The 18,566-nt window shown below is 45.6% G+C and overlaps 1 protein-coding gene across 1 annotated transcript in view; it reads right to left on the bottom strand.

Moving 5' to 3' along the window:
- CHN1 (chimerin 1) overlaps positions 1–18,566 on the bottom strand; it is a 252,033-nt gene that overhangs the window by 46,577 nt on the left and 186,890 nt on the right. The window contains 2 exon segments of the mRNA XM_030209742.1: positions 16,708–16,763; positions 16,765–16,790. Coding sequence (XP_030065602.1) covers positions 16,708–16,763; positions 16,765–16,790 — 82 coding nt within the window.

The raw sequence follows: 18,566 nt of genomic DNA, 5'->3' as shown, positions 1-18,566 counted from the left end.
ATAGTCATCTGCATGGACTGTAGAGCTCCTGCCTCGGATGTGTTCTTCACCAGCCAATCGTCGAGATAAGAGAACACGTGTACTCCCAGCCTGCGAAGTGCCGCTGCTACTACAGCCAGGCACTTCGTGAACACTCTGGGCGCAGAGGCGAGCGCAAAGGGTAGCACACAGTACTGGAAGTGACGTGTGCCCAGCTGAAATTGCAGATACTGTCTGTGAGCTGGCAGTATCGGGATGTGCGTGTAGGCGTCCTTCAAGTCCAGAGAGCATAGCCAGTCGTTTTCCTGAATCATGGGAAGAAGGGTGCCCAGGGAAAGCATCCTGAACTTTTCCTTGACCAGATATTTGTTCAGGGCCCTTAGGTCTAGGATGGGACGCATCCCCCCTGTTTTCTTTTCCACAAGGAAGTACCTGGAATAGAATCCCAGCCCTTCTTGCCCGGATGGTATGGGCTCGACCACATTGGCGCTGAGAAGGGCGGAGAGTTCCTCTGCAAGTACCTGCTTGTGCTGGAAGCTGTAAGACTGAGTTCCTGGTGGGCAATTTGGAGGTTTGGAAGCCAAATTGAGGGTGTATCCTTGCCGGACTATTTGAAGAACCCACTGGTCGGAGGTTATGAGAGGCCACCTTTGGTGAAAAACTTTCAACCTCCCCCCGACCGGCAGATCGCCCGGCACTGACACGTTGATGGCAGCTATGCTCTGCTGGAGCCAGTCAAAAGCTCGCCCCTTGCTTTTGCTGGGGAGCCGAGGGGCCTTGCTGAGGCGCACGCTGCTGACGAGAGCGAGCGCGCTGGGGCTTAGTCTGGGCCGCAGGCTGTCGAGAAGAAGGATTGTACCTACGCTTACCAGAAGAGTAGGGAACAGTCTTCCTTCCCCCATAAAAATGTCTACCTGTGGAGGTAGAAGCTGAAGGCTGCCGGCGGGAGAACTTGTCGAAAGCGGTATCCCGCTGGTGGAGCTGCTCTACCACCTGTTCGACCTTCTCTCCAAAAATATTGTCCGCACGGCAAGGCGAGTCCGCAATCCGCTGCTGGATCCTATTCTCCAGGTCGGAGGCACGCAGCCATGAGAGTCTGTGCATCACCACACCTTGAGCAGCGGCCCTGGACGCAACATCAAAGGTATCATATACCCCAGGAATTTTCTGCACGCCTTCAGCTGCCTGACCACCTCCTGAAATGGCTTGGCTTGCTCAGGAGGGCCCGCCAACTGCCGCACATTGTTCCGCATGTGTATGCTCGTGTAGAGCTGGTAAGACTGAATTTTGGCCACAAGCATAGAGGAATGGTAGGCCTTCCTCCCAAAGGAGTCTAAGGTTCTAGAGTCTTTGCCCGGGGGCGCCGAAGCATGCTCCCTAGAACTCTTAGCCTTCTTTAGGGCCAAATCCACAACTCCAGAGTCGTGAGGCAACTGAGTGCGCATCGGCTCTGGGTCCCCATGGATCCGGTACTGGGACTCGATCTTCTTGGGAATGTGGGGATTACTTAGAGGCTTGGTCCAGTTCGCCAGCAATGTCTTTTTTAGGACATGATGCATGGGTACTGTGGACGCTTCCTTAGGTGGAGAAGGATAGTCCAGGAGCTCAAACATTTCAGCCCTGGGCTCGTCCTCCACAACCACCGGGAAGGGGATGGCAGTAGACATCTCCCGGACAAAGGCCGCAAAAGACAGACTCTCGGGAGGAGAAAGCTGCCTTTCAGGGGAGGGAGTGGGATCAGAAGGAAGGCCATCAGACTCCTCGTCAGAGAAATATCTGATGTCCTCCTCCTCCTCCCACGAGGCCTCACCATCGGTATCAGACACAAGTTCATGAACCTGTGTCTGAAGCCGTGCCCGGCTCGACTCCGTGGAAACACGGCCACGGTGTGAGCGTTGAGAGGTAGACTCCCTCGCCCGCACCGGCGAAGCTCCCTCCGCCGACGTCGTCGGGGAGCCTTCCTGGGAGAACGGCCCGGAGACTCTCGTGCAGGGCGGCTGTGGAGAAAGACATGGAAGCTGATGCAGGCGTCGAAGTCAGAGTCTGTTCCGGGCGTGGAGGCTGTTCCAGGCTGTCCAAGGTGAAGCGCATCGACACCTCCTGAACAGAGGGTAAGCGGTCCTCCCGGTGCCGATGCCTACTGGGTGCCGACTCCCTCGGCAACCCAGAGCTCTCGGTACCGATGCGGGAAGGAGACCGGTGTCGATGCTTCTTTGACTTTTTCAAACGAAGCATGTCACCGGAACTTCCCGGTACCGACGAGGAGGACGTAGAATCCAACCGTCGCTTCCTCGGGGCCGAGGCCGAAGAAGGTCGGTCTTGGGGGGGCTGTACCGCAGGAGCCCTCAGGGTAGGGGGAGACCCACCCGAAGGCTCACCGCCACCAGCAGGGGAATGGACAGCCCTCACTTGCACTCCAGTCGAAGCACCACCGTCTGACGACATCAGCACTAGTGGAGGTCCCGGTACCACCGACGCCGACTTCCGATGTCTCAGCCCCGACAATGCAGAGGGTCGATGCCTCGATGCAATCGATACAGTCGCCGCCGAGGTCGGAGGTCTTGACGCTGTCAACGTCGATGCACTCGATACTCCCTGTGCCGATGCCGACGAAGAGCCCGAGAACAACACGTTCCACTGGGCCAATCTCGCTACCTGAGTCCTTTTTTGTAAAAGGGCGCAAAGACTACAGGCCTGCGAGCGGTGCCCAGCCCCCAGACACTGAAGACACGACGCGTGCCTATCAGTGAGCGAGATTTCCCGGGCGCACTGGGTGCACTTCTTGAAGCCGCTGGGAGACTTCGATGACATGGGCGGAAAAATCACGCCGGCGAAATCAAAACTCGTAATTGCGGTAAGGCACCAAAAAGAGGGGGAGAAAAAACTCGACCCGAGGCCTCAAAAGGGCCTACCCCGAAAACGAAAGAAAACTTAACGGGGCAAAAAACTGGAAATACGGGGAGGGGAAAAAGACCGAAAGGCCCTTCTCCGAAATCCCTTTTTTTTTTTTTTTAGAAGCGAAAAGTCAAAAAGAAGTGCGAGGGTCAACTTAAGGGGCGCGAACGGTGCAAACACGACCATACCGAGCGCGGACAAAAGAAGACTGACGAACATGAGCCAGTTCGGGCGGGAAGACGGCCACGCATGCGCGGTGCGCATCGGCGCGCGAGGACTAGCAAAGGCCTTTGCTAGTGACGTTTCCGATTGGAGGGGCTGCCGTGGACGTCACCCATCAGTGAGAACAAGCAGCCTGCTTGTCCTCGGAGAATCATTTCTATATATAGTGCTACTAGACATATGCAGTACTGTACAAATTATATGCAGGTACTTTCTCTGTCCCTAGAGGGCTCACAATCGCAGTTTTTGTACCTGGGGCAATGGAGGGTTAAGTGACTTGCCCAAGGTCACAAGGAGCTGCAGTGGGAACTGAAATCAGGTTGCCAGGATCAAAGCCTGCTGCACTAACCACTAGGTCACTCCTCCCTACAGTGACATATTCTAGCAATGTGTCTAATTATTTAAAAACACCTGAAGTTGACCCACCTTAGCAATCTGCTGAAAAATGAATGCATTGCTATTAACGTAATGCAAATCAGTGTAGTTAAATAGAGTTTAATACTGCTGGGTGAGCACCCATTTCACTTTGTTTATGGTGCATTAAAACTCCAGGGATCTTGGTGTTAATTTATCGTGACATGTTAAATTAATTCTACAGAAAACTAAAGCTTGTTACATTACCATAGGGAAAATAATTAATTTTGTTTAATCTTGTTTATGGGCCAGCGTATAGTCAGTCTCCTTTTGTCAACTAGGCTAATTGAAAGCAATGCATCGGGGACACACAGCACTTTCTAGGCTACAATCCATCTAGTCATGCGTTCCTGAATTGACATCTATGCTCAAATACATACAGGATTATTCACTACCATGAAAATATGATAAGTCATTGCAGGCAAGTGTTTGAAGTTGGATTTTCTAAATCTGAGCTCAAGGAGAGTTACATATTCAGGTAGAGGACGCTTCCCAAGATGGTTATAATCTAAGATTCACCAGCACTTTCTGTTTTCCTTATTGCTTTTCTCACACAATGATTTTCTGAGATTTCTTTTTTTTTTGTTTTGTTACATTTGTACCCCGCGCTTTCCCACTCATGGCAGGCTCAATGCGGCTTACATGGGGCAATGGAGGGTTAAGTGACTTGCCCAGAGTCACAAGGAGCTGCCACCCTAACCACTAGGCCACTCCTCCACTTTTCAGGTAGTTACTTTGGAATTGTAAATGCTTAAATTCTTTATATAAAGAAAATTATAAAAGAAAAAAAAATAAAATCTATGGAAGGTTTTGCTGATCTAGATGGCACTCATGAAGGATTTGCATGATATTTTCTGTATCATAGTTCCTGAGCTGGTCTAGCAGCATGAATTTTCACTCTCTGGGCTCTCATCTGTTAGGTATGTCTGCCAACATCGTTATTTGTTTCACACCCAAAAACACAGCAAGTTATGTAAAGGAAACTACAGTTTTATACAGAAACTGATTCTTGAATTTTGGTTGCCACATATAAAAAAAGATAGTGGAATTAGAAAAGGTACAGAGAAGGGCGATTAAAGTGATCAAGGGGATGGAACTCCTCTCATATAAAGAAAGGCTAAAGAGGTTAGGGCTCTTTAGCTTGGAGAAGAGATGGGTGAGGGAGATAATGATAGAGGTCTATACAATCCTAAGAGGAGTGGAATGGGAGACCATGTCATGTCCCCTACCTCAACACAAGCAGCATCCTCACCAACTCATAATTAAGCTCTTCTGGAACTCTTTGCTAGAGTATGTGGTAAGAACAACCAATGTAGTTCTGTTTAAAAAAAGGTTTGGACAAATTTCTGGAGATAAAGTCTATAAACGGTTATTAAGATAATAACATATGAATAGCCATACTGGGTTAGACCAATGGTCCATTTAGCCCAGTATCCTTCTTTGAACAATGGCCAGTTTAGGTCACAAGTATCTGACAGAATCCCAAACAATTTTTAAACCAAGATACACTAACCGCTGATACCATATCCTCTGGCAACGAGTTCCAGAGCTTAAATAATCATTGAATGAAAAACGTATTTCCTCCTGTTCATTTTAAAAGTAGTACCATGTAACTTCCTAGTCTTTGTACTTTTTGAAAGAGTAAAAAAATAAATCGATTTATGTTTACCCGTTCTACACCACTCAATATTTTGTAGACCTCTATCACATCCCCCTTCAGCCATGTCTTTGCAAAGCTGAAGAGTCCTAACCTCTTAAGCCTTTCCTCATATGGGAGGAGTTTCATCCCCTTAATCATTTTGATCACCCTTTTTTGACTCTTTTCTAATTCTGCTATATCTGTTTTAAGATCTGGCGACTAGAATTGAACACAATACTCAAGGTGTGGTTGCACCATGGAGCGATAGAAGAATTATAATATTGTCTTATTTCCTATCCATTTCCTAATAATTCCTCACAGTTTGTTTGCTTTTTTAGCCACTGCCACACACTGGGCAGAAGATTTCAGCGTATTGTCCACGATGACACCTAAATCTTTTTCTTGAGTGCTGACTCGTAGGGTGGAACCTAGCATGAAATAACTATGATTTGGATTATTCTTCCCAATGTGCATCACTTTGCACTTGTCCGCATTAAATCTTATCTGCCATTTGGATGCTCAGTGTTCCAACTTCCTAAGGTCTTCCTACAATTTTTCACAATCCACCTGCGTTTTAACAACTTTGAATAGTTTCGTGTCATCTGCAAATTTAAACCACACTCATTTTTCCCGTTTCCAGAGCATTAAGAAATATGTTAAATAGGGCTGCTCCCAGTACAGATCCCTGGGGCACTCCACTATTCACCCTCCTCCACTGAGAGAATTTGCCATTTAACCCTATCCTCTGTTTTCTAGAAAAGACAGACCTGAGGAAAGCCACTGCTTATCCCTAGAGGTAGGTAGCATGGAATCTTGCTACTTTTTGGGATTCTGCCATGTGACCTGGCTTGACCACTGTTAGAAGCAGGATACTGGACTAGATAGACCTTAAATGTGACCTAGTATGTCAATTCTTTTCTTATGTCTAATTATAAGAACAATTTATTGTAAAAGTTTTTTTCAGGTCAGGCATGTCACTTGGATTTAAACTGCAATTTACCTGGGTAAAAGGCTTTGAAAATTGTGCTTGCCCTACTCATAGAGGTGTCAGTTGGAATTTTGAACATTATCCATTACTTGTGAAGAGAACGCAATAAGGCAGTTTACAGGAAAATGACAGAGGAAAAGCCCACTACTATTTGGGAAAAAAAAAAATCAGCCTGGAACAGTATGGCAACAGGCTTAGAAAATCAACGAAGATAAAATTTTGAGATACTAAACAACTGGAAATGCAGGAGAAAGCAGGCGAACAGGATTTGGGAGGAAGAAAGACAAATGAATAGTAATGCCAAGGCTATTTTGTGGAGTCAGTTGAAAAGCAAGGATCATATTTAATAGAAAGATAGCCAGGAAGGAGACAGGAAGTCCAGGCTGAAGGGGGAAAGTAAGGCTTCAATTCTTGAGGGATTAGGCAACAGGAAATGGTAACACATCAACGAAAACAGAGCAGATGGGCAAGGAGACAGTTGTGAAGATGGATGTGAAAAAATGACAGAGGCTGGCATGTCATCAGTGAAGAAACGTGAATCTCATGATTATGCAGCTGAGTAGCTGGAACAGGGACTAAAGATAAAAGGAGAACATGATAAAGTGCAGTTTGCCAAGTTTCATTGGTTATACAATTCACATAGCCTTGTTCAGTACATAAGTATAATCTTCTCAACACATCTCCCATGATGTTATTTTATCAGCACAAACCCAGCTGCCACAGAGTTCAAACTCTATCACTGAACTAACTCCAGTTCTCCAGGCTGGAGGGACTGGCTGTGACACGGAAAAAACCTTCACATCTAAATACTCCTTTCCAGCTCTAGGCTGGGAGAGTCACCCAGCTCTGAGAAATCACAGTTTCTCAATCTCCACTTCACCTGCTGTCCCTGATGCCATTAGTGACATGTGAGCACATAAAGGGAACTAATGACAGTCTGTGTGTATCTCAAGGGAAAATGGTAGAGGGGGCAGGGTCAGCTGAAAGCACCAAAGAGGATTGGAAAGGGGTCTGTGAATGCATCAGAGAGAAAGAAGGATTAGAAAGGGGTCATGGAGGGGATGGGGGAAGGTCGTTGTTTCAGGGAATACAGGGTCTGTGGGGATGGAGGGTTTGATGCAGGTACAAATGCAGAATTCAAAGTATTCATACAGACAATGTGCATCTATGTGTGTTTGTGAACAAGTTGAGTGAAAAAGCATACTACAGTCTCAATACAAAAAGCCACCCAAATACGTGCTTTTAGGAAAGAGCATTATATCAAATTATTAAACTACAGCAGACCGCCAAGACCTGTCGTTTCTTTCTTTACAACATCCGTAAAATCCGCCCCTTTCTTTCCGAGCACTGTACCAAAACCCTCATCCACACCCTTCTCACCTCTCGTTTAGACTACTGCAATCTGCTTCTTGCTGGCCTCCCACTTAGTCACCTCTCCCCTCTCCAGTCGGTTCAAAACTCTGCTGCCCGTCTCATCTTCCGCCAGGGTCGCTTTACTCATACTACCCCTCTCCTCAAGACCCTTCACTGGCTCCCTATCCGTTTTCGCATCCTGTTCAAACTTCTTCTACTAACCTATAAATGTATTCACTCTGCTGCTCCCCAGTATCTCTCCACACTCGTCCTTCCTTACACCCCTTCCCGTGCACTCCGCTCCATGGATAAATCCTTCTTATCTGTTCCCTTCTCCACTACTGCCAACTCCAGACTTCGCGCCTTCTGTCTCGCTGCACCCTACGCCTGGAATAAACTTCCTGAGCCCCTACGTCTTGCCCCATCCTTGGCCACCTTTAAATCTAGACTGAAAGCCCACCTCTTTAACATTGCTTTTGACTCGTAACCACTTGCCTCCACCTACCCTCCTCTCTTCCTTCCCGTTCACATTAATTGATTTGATTTGCTTACTTTATTTATTTTTTGTCTATTAGATTGTAAGCTCTTTGAGCAGGGACTGTCTTTCTTCTATGTTTGTGCAGCGCTGCGTATGCCTTGTAGCGCTATAGAAATGCTAAATAGTAGTAGTAGTAGTAAATAAGATCCTAGTTATTTGGGATAAAGGCCTGTGGCTTGACCTTGGACCTCCAGTTTCTCCAGGTAGGTCAGCAACTGCCATTTAAATGTCCCATCCTGAGGCGATTACTGCTTAATTATAAATACTGTACAGCAATTTTGAAAGCAGATTATTATAGAGAAAGCACTTTTTACCCAAATAATCACTGGACCCGATATTCAGCTTACGGCAGTAAGCGGCTGTTAAACTGCTTCCAGATGTGGGTTGATATTCATTGTCTGGATACTCAATGTTCGGATCCCAGCATTAAATATCCGGAAGTTAACTGGGCCAATATTCAGACTGGTGCCCGATTAACTCAGCGCATAAAGTTAGGACAGCTGTTTTGCTGTTCTAGTTTCATGCAGTTACTTAGGGGGTCTTTTACTGCAGCAAAAGGTAGTCTTAGCAGGCCCTTTTGTGGGTTTTTCTTGCGCGCTAAGGCGATTTTTACCACAGCTGTAAAATGGCCGATTTTCTATATGCGGTAATTTAAAAAATTACAATGTGAGCACTTACCGCTACCCATTTTGTAGGCAGTAAGGAGGGGTCACGTGGTAATCCTGCGCTAACCAGTTAGCATGTGCTAATGTGGATGTACTAACTGTTTAGCACAGGGATACCCATTCTCCGCCCCCTCACAAAAACATTTAGCGCCAGTTTAGCATGCACTAATCTGGCAGTTACTGCAGGACACCTGAGCGCATCTCATGGTATTATTATTTATTGCACTTGTATCCCACATTTTCCCACCTATTTGCAGGCTCAATGTGGCTTACAGAGATCTGTTATGGCATCGCCGTAACAGAGAAGGAGTACACTTGGTGTTACAAAGGGATAAAAGAAGACAAGAGGATCAGGTTATGCAGTTATACAGTGAGACATTCTGAGTAAAGGAGTGTAAGGGTTGTGTTCTAGTCATTATGGGTTTTCGTGGTAGGTTTTGTTAAAGAGATAGGTTTTTAAAGCTTTGCGGAAGCTATTTAATTTTTAAACATGCCAGCTTGGATTTTTATGCTGCAGGGGGAAGGGGAGCAGCGGGGTGTCTGTATGACAGCTCAGGCCTTAATGACAGCTCTGACCTCACGTAAAATATATTGCGGTAAATGATTCGGTGCAATCGTCGGTATGGTTAGTGCATCCCGAATTGTCCACATTGCAATGGTAGTTACTCGTTTGCATTCCGTTTTCGTTAGCTGCTAGCACCATCGGAAATGGCCTTTAATGCATGTTATGGTTGAAAATTTCTTTGTTAAAGGGTTGTTAAAATTTAGTGCATCTGGGCCTAGGTCTGTAACAACTCCTAGCCACTACTCATTTGCCTCCCCCCTTGTTCCTTCTCACCCAGTACTTCCCTCGCCCTTAATTGTCTTGTCTGTCTGTATTATTTTAGATTGGGGTCATCTTTGACTCTTCTCTCTCCTTCTCAGCTCATATCCAGCAGATTACCAAGACCTGTCGTTTCTTTCTTTACAACATCCGTAAAATCCGCCCCTTTCTTTCCGAGCACTGTACCAAAACCCTCATCCACACCCTTGTCACCTCTCGTTTAGACTACTGCAATCTGCTTCTTGCTGGCCTCCCACTTAGTCACCTCTCCCCTCTCCAGTCGGTTCATAACTCTGCTGCCCGTCTCGTCTTCCGCCAGGGTCGCTTTACTCATACTACCCCTCTCCTCAAGTCGCATCACTGGCTCCCTATCCGTTTTCACATCCTGTTCAAACTTCTTCTACTAACCTATAAATGTACTCACTCTGCTGCTCCCCATATCTCTTCACACTCGTCCTTCCCTACACCCTTCCCGTGCACTCCGCTCCATGGGTAAATCCTTCTTATCTGTTCCCTTCTCCACTACTGCCAACTCCAGACTTCGCGCCTTCTGTCTCGCTGCACCCTACGCCTGGAATAAACTTCCTGAGCCCCTACATCTTGCCCCATCCTTGGCCACCTTTAAATCTAGACTGAAAGCCCACCTCTTTAACATTGCTTTTGACTCGTAACCACTCGCCTCCACCTACCCTCCTCTCTTCCTTCCCATACACATTAATTGATTTGATTACTTTATTTTTTGTCTATTAGATTGTAAGCTCTTTGAGCAGGGACTGTCTTTCTTCTATGTTTGGGCAGTGCTGCGTACGCCTTGTAGCGCTATAGAAATGCTAAATAGTAGTAGTAGTAGTAATTGTAAGCTCTAATGAGCAGGGACTGTCTCTCTGTGTCAGGTGTTCAGCGCTGCGTGGGTCTGGTAGCGCTATACAAATGCTAATAATGCTAATAATAATAGTAACATAGTAAATGACAGCAGATAAAGATCTGTACAGTCCATTCAGTCTGCCCAACAAGATAAACTCATTTTACATGGTATGTGATATGCCATTTTAAGCTACATTAGGCATGCATTAGTACCTATTGCAGCTTAATAAAAGGGCCCCTTAGTGATATGTTTCTCATTAAATGAAAAATGCAAATAAAGAACAAATGTTTTATTTGCTTACTCCCTTAAAAAATGACCTGCGTATAAAGACAACTCTTTTCTGCATTTGTTACCTATTTTAATTTTGGCTCCCATAGCAACTGAATGCAGATCTTTCTACTTTACTACTGCCTTTGCATCATTTTTTGCAAAGGTAGTTGCCAAGACAACATAAGGCGAGTTTTTAAATAAGAAAACGATCTTACAGCTATTTTGGTCTGTGTTGCTAAGTAAACAGGCAAAAATGTTCTCCTTAGTTAAGAGTTGATAGGGTAACAGGTAAAAACATCAGGAATAGTCTCGAACCTCATCTGAAAAAATAGGATGACTTAGTTTTCGTACATTTTTCATCTCGGTATATACAAAACACAGCTGGGCGGTGTTTGTTCTGCCAGTTGTTAGATACATATGTGTAAACATTACAACTAGATTCAGTAAATGGTGCTGAAAAAATTGGTTCTCAGTGTTATTCTATAATGGACACTCAGGGGTCCTTTTACAAAGTGCGATAAAAAATGGCCTGCAGTAGTGTGGGTGTGTCTTTTTGGCGCACGCTGGGCACTTTTTACAGTGGCTGGGAAAAAGGCAATTTTTTTGTGTGTAAACAATTTTTATTGACATTGCAGCAACATAAACATTGTCATACAGGCTCTGCATATAACGTCCATCCAACCTCAATCTAACTATACAACAATTGCTAACTAACAAGCAGCATTTGTGAATTTTATTCCAACATTTATTCCCCATCAAGATATACCTATCCTCCCCCCACCATCTCCCGTACCCTTCCTTACCCCCCCCCCTTTTTACCCAGACCTGGAAAACCATTCAGTAACAACCCGTGGAGTTCACCCTGCATTTAAAAGTAAACTACGACCTCTATGGCTTAGACTTTGCAAATAAGGGCCCCAGACAGCCAAAAATGTGACTCTCTTTTTCTGTGAGAACCTGGATTCTCCAGCCTCCCAAGACACCAGCTGATGTAACTGGTTTCTCCAGTGCCAGTATGCCGGAGGATCCTTGACTGTCCAGTATTGTAAGATACATTTCCTGGCCAATAAGCTCATCTTACGGAGCATTAATGTTTCAAATCGATTCTGCCCTTTAAAGGACCCCGGAATGTCTAAAATCAATTGTTCAGCTGTCCCCAGGATCCGTAGCCCCAACCGCTCCTCCCAAAAACCTCGGACTTGTGTCCAAAACCTTTTCAAAGTTGGGCAGCTCCAAAACATATGCAGCATGTGCCAGGGTGTCTTCCACATTTGAGACAATCTGGGCTGCGATTCCCTCCTATATGTGCTAGTTGAGCTGTAGTTACATATCCCTAAGAATACAGCGATAGGCACATTCTCTCAACGAGCATCTGATACTAACAGGGGTATTCGTGCTATCGATTTGGTGATGTCCCATGATGCTACTACAACTCCCAGTTCCTTTTCCCAAGCACCCTCAGCTGTCTGTAGTCCCTGGGGGGTCGCCATCCTGATACTGTTTTGTGAAGCAAGGATATTGTGAGTTCGCCCTCACCCAAAGAGTGAAAAAAATCTCGTACCTTATCCCCCAACCGTGTTCTCAGAGGATCTCCCGGCAGAGAAGTGATATAGTGTCGCACTTGCCGTATAGCAAATCTATTCCCCCAGGAGTCGCCTACCTTTCCCAATAATTCCTCATCTGTAAGGGGCTGCCCATCTCCACCCACTAGGTGTGCCAAACTGGAAAAGGCAATTTTTAATGGGCTGGGAAATGGGCCTGCACTAATATTAAAACTAGCGTGTGCCTATTTACGGCTTCAGCCCCTTACCCCATCCATTGACTTAGTGGTAAGGGTTCATGCGCTACCCAACGCGGTACCCGTGCAGTGCGCTCCAACGTGGGCGCACTGCTGGTTACCGCCAGAAATGCCCCCCCGCGGTAGAAAATAGAAAATTATTTTCTACTGTGGGATTCGGCGTGCACCAAAATCGGAATAGCTGCCAGGCGCACGAGCTACCCCGGTGGTAGTGCTGATTTGGTGCATGCTGCCCAACCGTTAGCCCTCCTGTGCCTTTGTAAAAGGGGCCCCTCAAAGATGAGCTCCCATTATAGAATAGCACTGAGGGGCCCTTTTACTAAAGGGTTGGAGCGCAGCAACAAGCTTGCCACACGCCAATCCAGAACTGCCGCCGGGCTACTGCAGGAGCCCAGCGGTAGTTCCCACCCCAGTGCATGCCATTTCCGGCACTACAAAAATAGTTTCTATTTTTGTAGCGCCGGTGCTTACCTGGCAGTAATCGGCACTGCCCAATTACCTTAGGGTTAGCATGTGAGCCCTTACCATCACCTCAATGGTGACTGTAAGTGCTCCCCCCCCCCCCCCCCCGAAATGGCCACACAGCAAGTGGTTCACTTACTACGTGGCCAGTTCTTTCTAGAAAAAAAGGCAGCTTTTTACCCACTGCGGTAAAGGGGGCATCGATGCACGTCAAAATATGTGCTGATGCTAGCGCAGGCCCCTTTTACCACAACGTAGTAAAAGGACCCCTGGGGTGATGATTTCTGTGCCAGGACTTATGCCTGCTGAAACAGGTGTGATTCTCGGCGCCCAATTTAGGCGCATATGCCCAGTATTCTATAACACTGTGTGCAATTTTAGGAATGCCCCTACCCTACCCTGCCCATGCCCCCCCTCAGTTGCACACTATGGGGTTTGGGTGCATGTTGTCATAGAATAGCACGTAGCGAGATGTGCACATTCAAATTGGTGCCAATTAGCACCCAATTACTGGCACTAATTGGCTCGTTAGCCAATTTAGTTGTTGTTGTTGTTACATTTGTACCCCGCGCTTTCCCACTCATGGCAGGCTCAATGCAGCTTACATGGGGCAATGGATGGTTAAGTGACTTGCCCAGAGTCACAAGGAGCTGCCTGTGCCTGAAGTGGGAATCAAACTCAGTTCCTCAGTTCCCCAGGATCAAAGTCCACCACCCTAACCACTAGGCCACTCCTCCATCTTGGATTGGTGCCCAAATATTGGCACCCAATTTTGGGTATCATATATAGAATCCAGAGGTATGTGTTTCATTCACTATCCAGTACCTACTGAACACTTATTACATGCTACTTGCAATTATTGGGTACCAAAGCACACTATAGGTGTAATTCTGTAACTTGGTGCACGTGGTAGGGGCCTATTCTATAAAGAAACCTAGGCACCTAGGTTCTGATATAGAATACAGGCGTAACCCGGTATCAATATGCCTAACATTTAGGTGCCCATCCTTAGATGTGAATGCCTAAATACTGCAGATAGCAACGTAACACAAAGTATTCTGTAAGTTACACGCATAGGTGGGAGCCATTGCACCCATGCTCCATCCCTGTGTACTAAGGGGGTAACTCTGTATAGATTGCCCAATGCTAGGTTCTGGCATGTTGTGTGCTAAATGCAAATTCTATATCAGCGTAGTGTGCACAACTGCTATTATAGAATACTAGCACAAGTCTGCAGTTACACATCTAACTTTAGGGTCGAGCCCTTACTTCAGTTCAATGGCTGGGGAAAGGGCCGTGTCTAGCTGTAGGCAATATTGTATACCAGCATATGTAAGTGTTAGGACTGCACCTAACCCGCCGATGCCCTTCCCACATCCACACCCACTTGCAGTTGCACACGATGGCTTTTGTGCGTGCAATTTAGAGAATACTGACTAGTGGCAGATACGTGCTTAATTGATAATGAATTCCTATTAGCACCAAATAAGACCAATTAGATACTATTTAACTTATTAAGTTACGTGTGCAACGGACACTATTCTAGTGTGCACAACTTTGCACGCCAACCCCCGGATTCTATATAGCGCGATTAAAGTTGTGCACACAAATTCAGTCATATTCTGAATCTACTTGCGCAACTTAATTAGGGAGCGTGGCCATGGGCGTGAATTGGTGGGTCATGGGCGTTTCTAAAGTCTATGCACACTGTTATAGAATACACCCGGTCTGTGCCTAATTTAGGCATCAGTATTTACACCAAGTTCTACTTGGCGTAACTGACCGAGTTTAAATTCAGTCATGTGAACTGGCGCTCGGTGTATTCTATAAACCGCGTGGAAAAGTAGGCATACTTTCTAGAATACACCTAGGCATATTTTGTTTCAGCACCGATTTTTTAGGTGTGATATATAGAATCTACTCCCAAGCATAAATTTGGCTGTGCAAGTTTAGAGAACGGGGGGTAAATCCACTATGTAAGTTAAGTAAGTATTTGTAGAATAGCGCTTAGGCAGCATTTTTGCTTTTGCTTGCATATGTGTGCACATGCGCATATATACCATTATTCTACACATTTACATGCATTTAATGCACACATAAATATAGGCACATCTCTCTATATAAAAGGCAACCCCAACGTTCTGAAGCCTCCATGGAAGTTGAGGCGCCCGAGATATCCGGTGTGCCCTGGAGTGTCTGCACCGCCCTCGCGTCAAAACGTCATGACGTCGAGGGCGGAGCTATGACACTCGAGGCCCGAAACTGAAACGCCACAGCGAACTAACAACGCAAGTACCTTGGACGGACGGAGGGAGGGGGCCCCTTGCTAGCGCCCGTTTCATTGCCCTCAGAAACGGGCATTTTTTCCTAGTAGGTTATAAAATTGCCCTGTATATGTAATTATAGCATGGCCAAAATGACCGCCAGAATAAATATTTTGCTCAATATCTGTGGGCTTTGCTCCTGCCCTGAGGTGAAACGGTGGGACCTATTTTTTTCAGAACTGGATGAGGGACAGATTGTCTAACAGTGGACTAGTAGGGATAATATGAAGTGTCAAAGCACATAAAGTCTTGTATAATAAAGCACTTAGGGCCCTGTTTACTAAGGTGCACTAACATTTTTAGTGTTTGCTAAAATTAGTGCACGGTAAACGCTAGTCATCCATATATTCCTATGGACGACTTAGTGTTTAGCATATGTTAATCATTAGCATGTGCTAAAAACAATAGCACACCCTTAGCGTGGTTTAGTAAACAGGGCCCTTAAACTTTTATGAATAGCTGTATTGTCTTTTGCATATACAGTAATAGGGGCGTAGTTGCTATGGGGCCAAGGCCCTGGACCCCCCCTGCCGGCGACCCTCTCAACCCCCCCTCCCGCCGCCAACCCGCTGCCTGCTACCTTTGGTGGCGGGGGACCCCAACCCCCGCCAGCCGAAGTCTTCTTCCTTCGTTTGGTTTCTGACTCTGAAGTCCTGCACGACATCAGACTCACAGAAACAGAACGAAGCCCTGCAGATTGCAAGGCTTCATTCTGTTTCTGTGAGTCTGACGTCCTGCACGTTGTACATGCAGGACGTCAGACTCAGTCAGAAACCAAATGAAGGAAGAAGACTTCGGCTGGCGGGGGTTGGGGTCCCCCGCCACCAAAGGTAGGCGACGGCGGGTCGAGAGGGTCATCGGTGGGGGGGGGGGGGTCAAAGTTGTTGGTGTCGGCAATGGCGGGCGGGGCGGATCGGTCGGTGTTGGCAATGGCTGGCTGGCGGCCGGGGTCGGCGGTGCTGTGGGGGGGGGGGGGGGCTAAAATGTGCCCTCTCACCTCAGCTCTGGACTTCTGTACTATTGAAGTCTGGCTACGCCCCTGGCATATAAGGAGGAAAAGGATCTTAGAACCCCCTTTTTATATATGCAAAAGTATATGATAGAAATTTTCACAAATTTTCAGATTTTTTTTTCCAAAATATTTCATTGCAGCTCAACTTTAAATACTAAAATGCAAAGCCATATATATATAAAGTTATGGGCATTTCTTGGGGCATTTAGGTTCGCCCATTTATGGCTGCCACTGACCTGACATAAATGATTGCACTTAAATGTAGATGTACCAAATCAGGTTTACGCTAATATTCTAGTATAATGGTATCACACACAATGCTGTTATAGAATTAGAGCTCAGTGCTCGGCATCGGTGCACCTATCTGGAGGCGCCAAGGTGCAGAATTGCCCCAGTACTGAGCAACACAAAGCAAGTCTGTTGCTTTAAAGATCACAGTAGAGAAGTGGAAAATAGATACCTGCACATTTCACACCCTGAGCAATAAGGCCCCACATAAAGTTGGCACAGTATTCACCAGTGAGGCCCTCGGAAAGTATGAACCTGGAAAAGAGCAACAAGAACTGATAAGCCAGAGATTCTCAAGCAAAACATCAATAGGCTTTGCAGGTATTAAGTACAAAGTTAAGTGAATAGGTTTTACAAGTCCACATTAAAAAGCTGAAAGCGAGGCAGTAATTTAATTCTGAGCTCATGGTCTGTACAAAATTTTAATTTGTCCTTAACTAGAATGTGCTTTCCTGGGGGGGGGGGGGGGAGGGAAGGAGTTATTAATGTGTGTTAAGTACAATTTTGCCTTTTAACATGCATTAAATGGCAAAATTGTACCGGGTATGTTGTTTTACTGGCATGCATTGTCAGTTATAAGGTGCAGGCTGCATAAGATGCAAAGCGCATCTTTGTTACAGAATCAAATAATGCATAAGTACATAAGTGTTGCCATACTGGGACAAACCAAAGGTCTATTAAGCCTAGTATCCTGTTTCCACAGTGGCCAATCCAGGTCACAAGTACCTGGCAAGATCCCAAACCAGTACATTTTATGCTGCTTATCCCAGAAATAAGCAGTGGATTTTCCCAAGTCCATTTTAATAATGGCTTATGGACTTTTCTTTTAGGAAGCGATCCAAACCTTTTTAAACACCCTGGCTAGCTAACTGCTTTTAATACATCTCTGGCAATAAATTCCAGAGTTTAATTACATCTTGAGTGAAGAAATATTTTCTCCGCTTTGTTTTAAATTTACTACTTTGTAGCTTCATTGTGTGCCCCCTAGTACTAGTATTTTTGGAAAGAGTAATCAAACAATTCACGTCTACCCATTCCACTCCACTCATTATTTTATAGACCTCTATCATACTCACCTCAGCAGTCTTTTCTCCAAGCTGAAGAGCCAAGCCATTTCAGCCTTTCCTCGTAGGGAAGTCGTCCCGTCCCCTTCATCATTTTCGGCCCTTTCTCTATATCTTTCTAATTCCACTATATCTTTTTTTGAGATGTGGTGACCATAATTGCATACAGTATTCAAGGTGTGATTGCACCATGGAGAGATAGAAAGGACATTATAGCATCTCATTTTTATTTTCCATTTCTTTCCTAATAATACCTTACATTCTATTTGCTTTCTTTGCCAACACACCACGCTATGCAGAGGGTTTTCAAAGTATTGTCAAGAATGACCTCCTAGATCCTTTTCCTGGTCGATGACCTCCTAACGGCGGAACCTCCATCACATAGCTATAGTTTGGGTTCCTCTTTCCCACATGCATCACTTGCACTTGCTCACATAAACATCATCTGCCATTTGGATGCTAGTCTCCCAAGGTCATCTTGCAATTTTTCACAATCCTCTTGTGATTTAACAAATTTGAATAACTTTGTGTCATCAGCAAATTTAATTACCTCACTAGTTATTCCCATATCTAGGTAATTTATAATATGTTAAAAAGCAGCGGTCCTAACACAGGGACCCCTGTGGAAACCCCACTCTCTACCCTTCTCCATTGAGATACTGACCATTTAACCCTATTCTCTGTTTTTATCCTTTAACCAGTTTTTAATCCACCACAGAACACTACCTCCTATTCCCTAATTTCTAATTTCCCCTGGACGTCTTTCATGAGAAACTTTTGAAAATCCAAATACACAATATTGACTGGCTCACCTTTATCTACATGTTTGTTCACCCTTCAAAGAAATGTAACAGATTGGTGAGGCAAGATTTCCCTTCACTAAATCCATGTTGGCTTTGTCTCATTAATCCATGCTTTTGAATATGCTCTGTAATTTGTTCTCACCAGTCTGTAATTATCACCTCTG

The sequence above is a fragment of the Microcaecilia unicolor genome, chromosome 7 (assembly GCF_901765095.1).
Source record: "Microcaecilia unicolor chromosome 7, aMicUni1.1, whole genome shotgun sequence".
Classification (NCBI taxonomy): Eukaryota; Metazoa; Chordata; class Amphibia; order Gymnophiona; family Siphonopidae; genus Microcaecilia; species Microcaecilia unicolor.
Note: the sequence above shows the minus strand (reverse complement) of the source record. Positions and strands in the feature narration are given on the sequence as shown.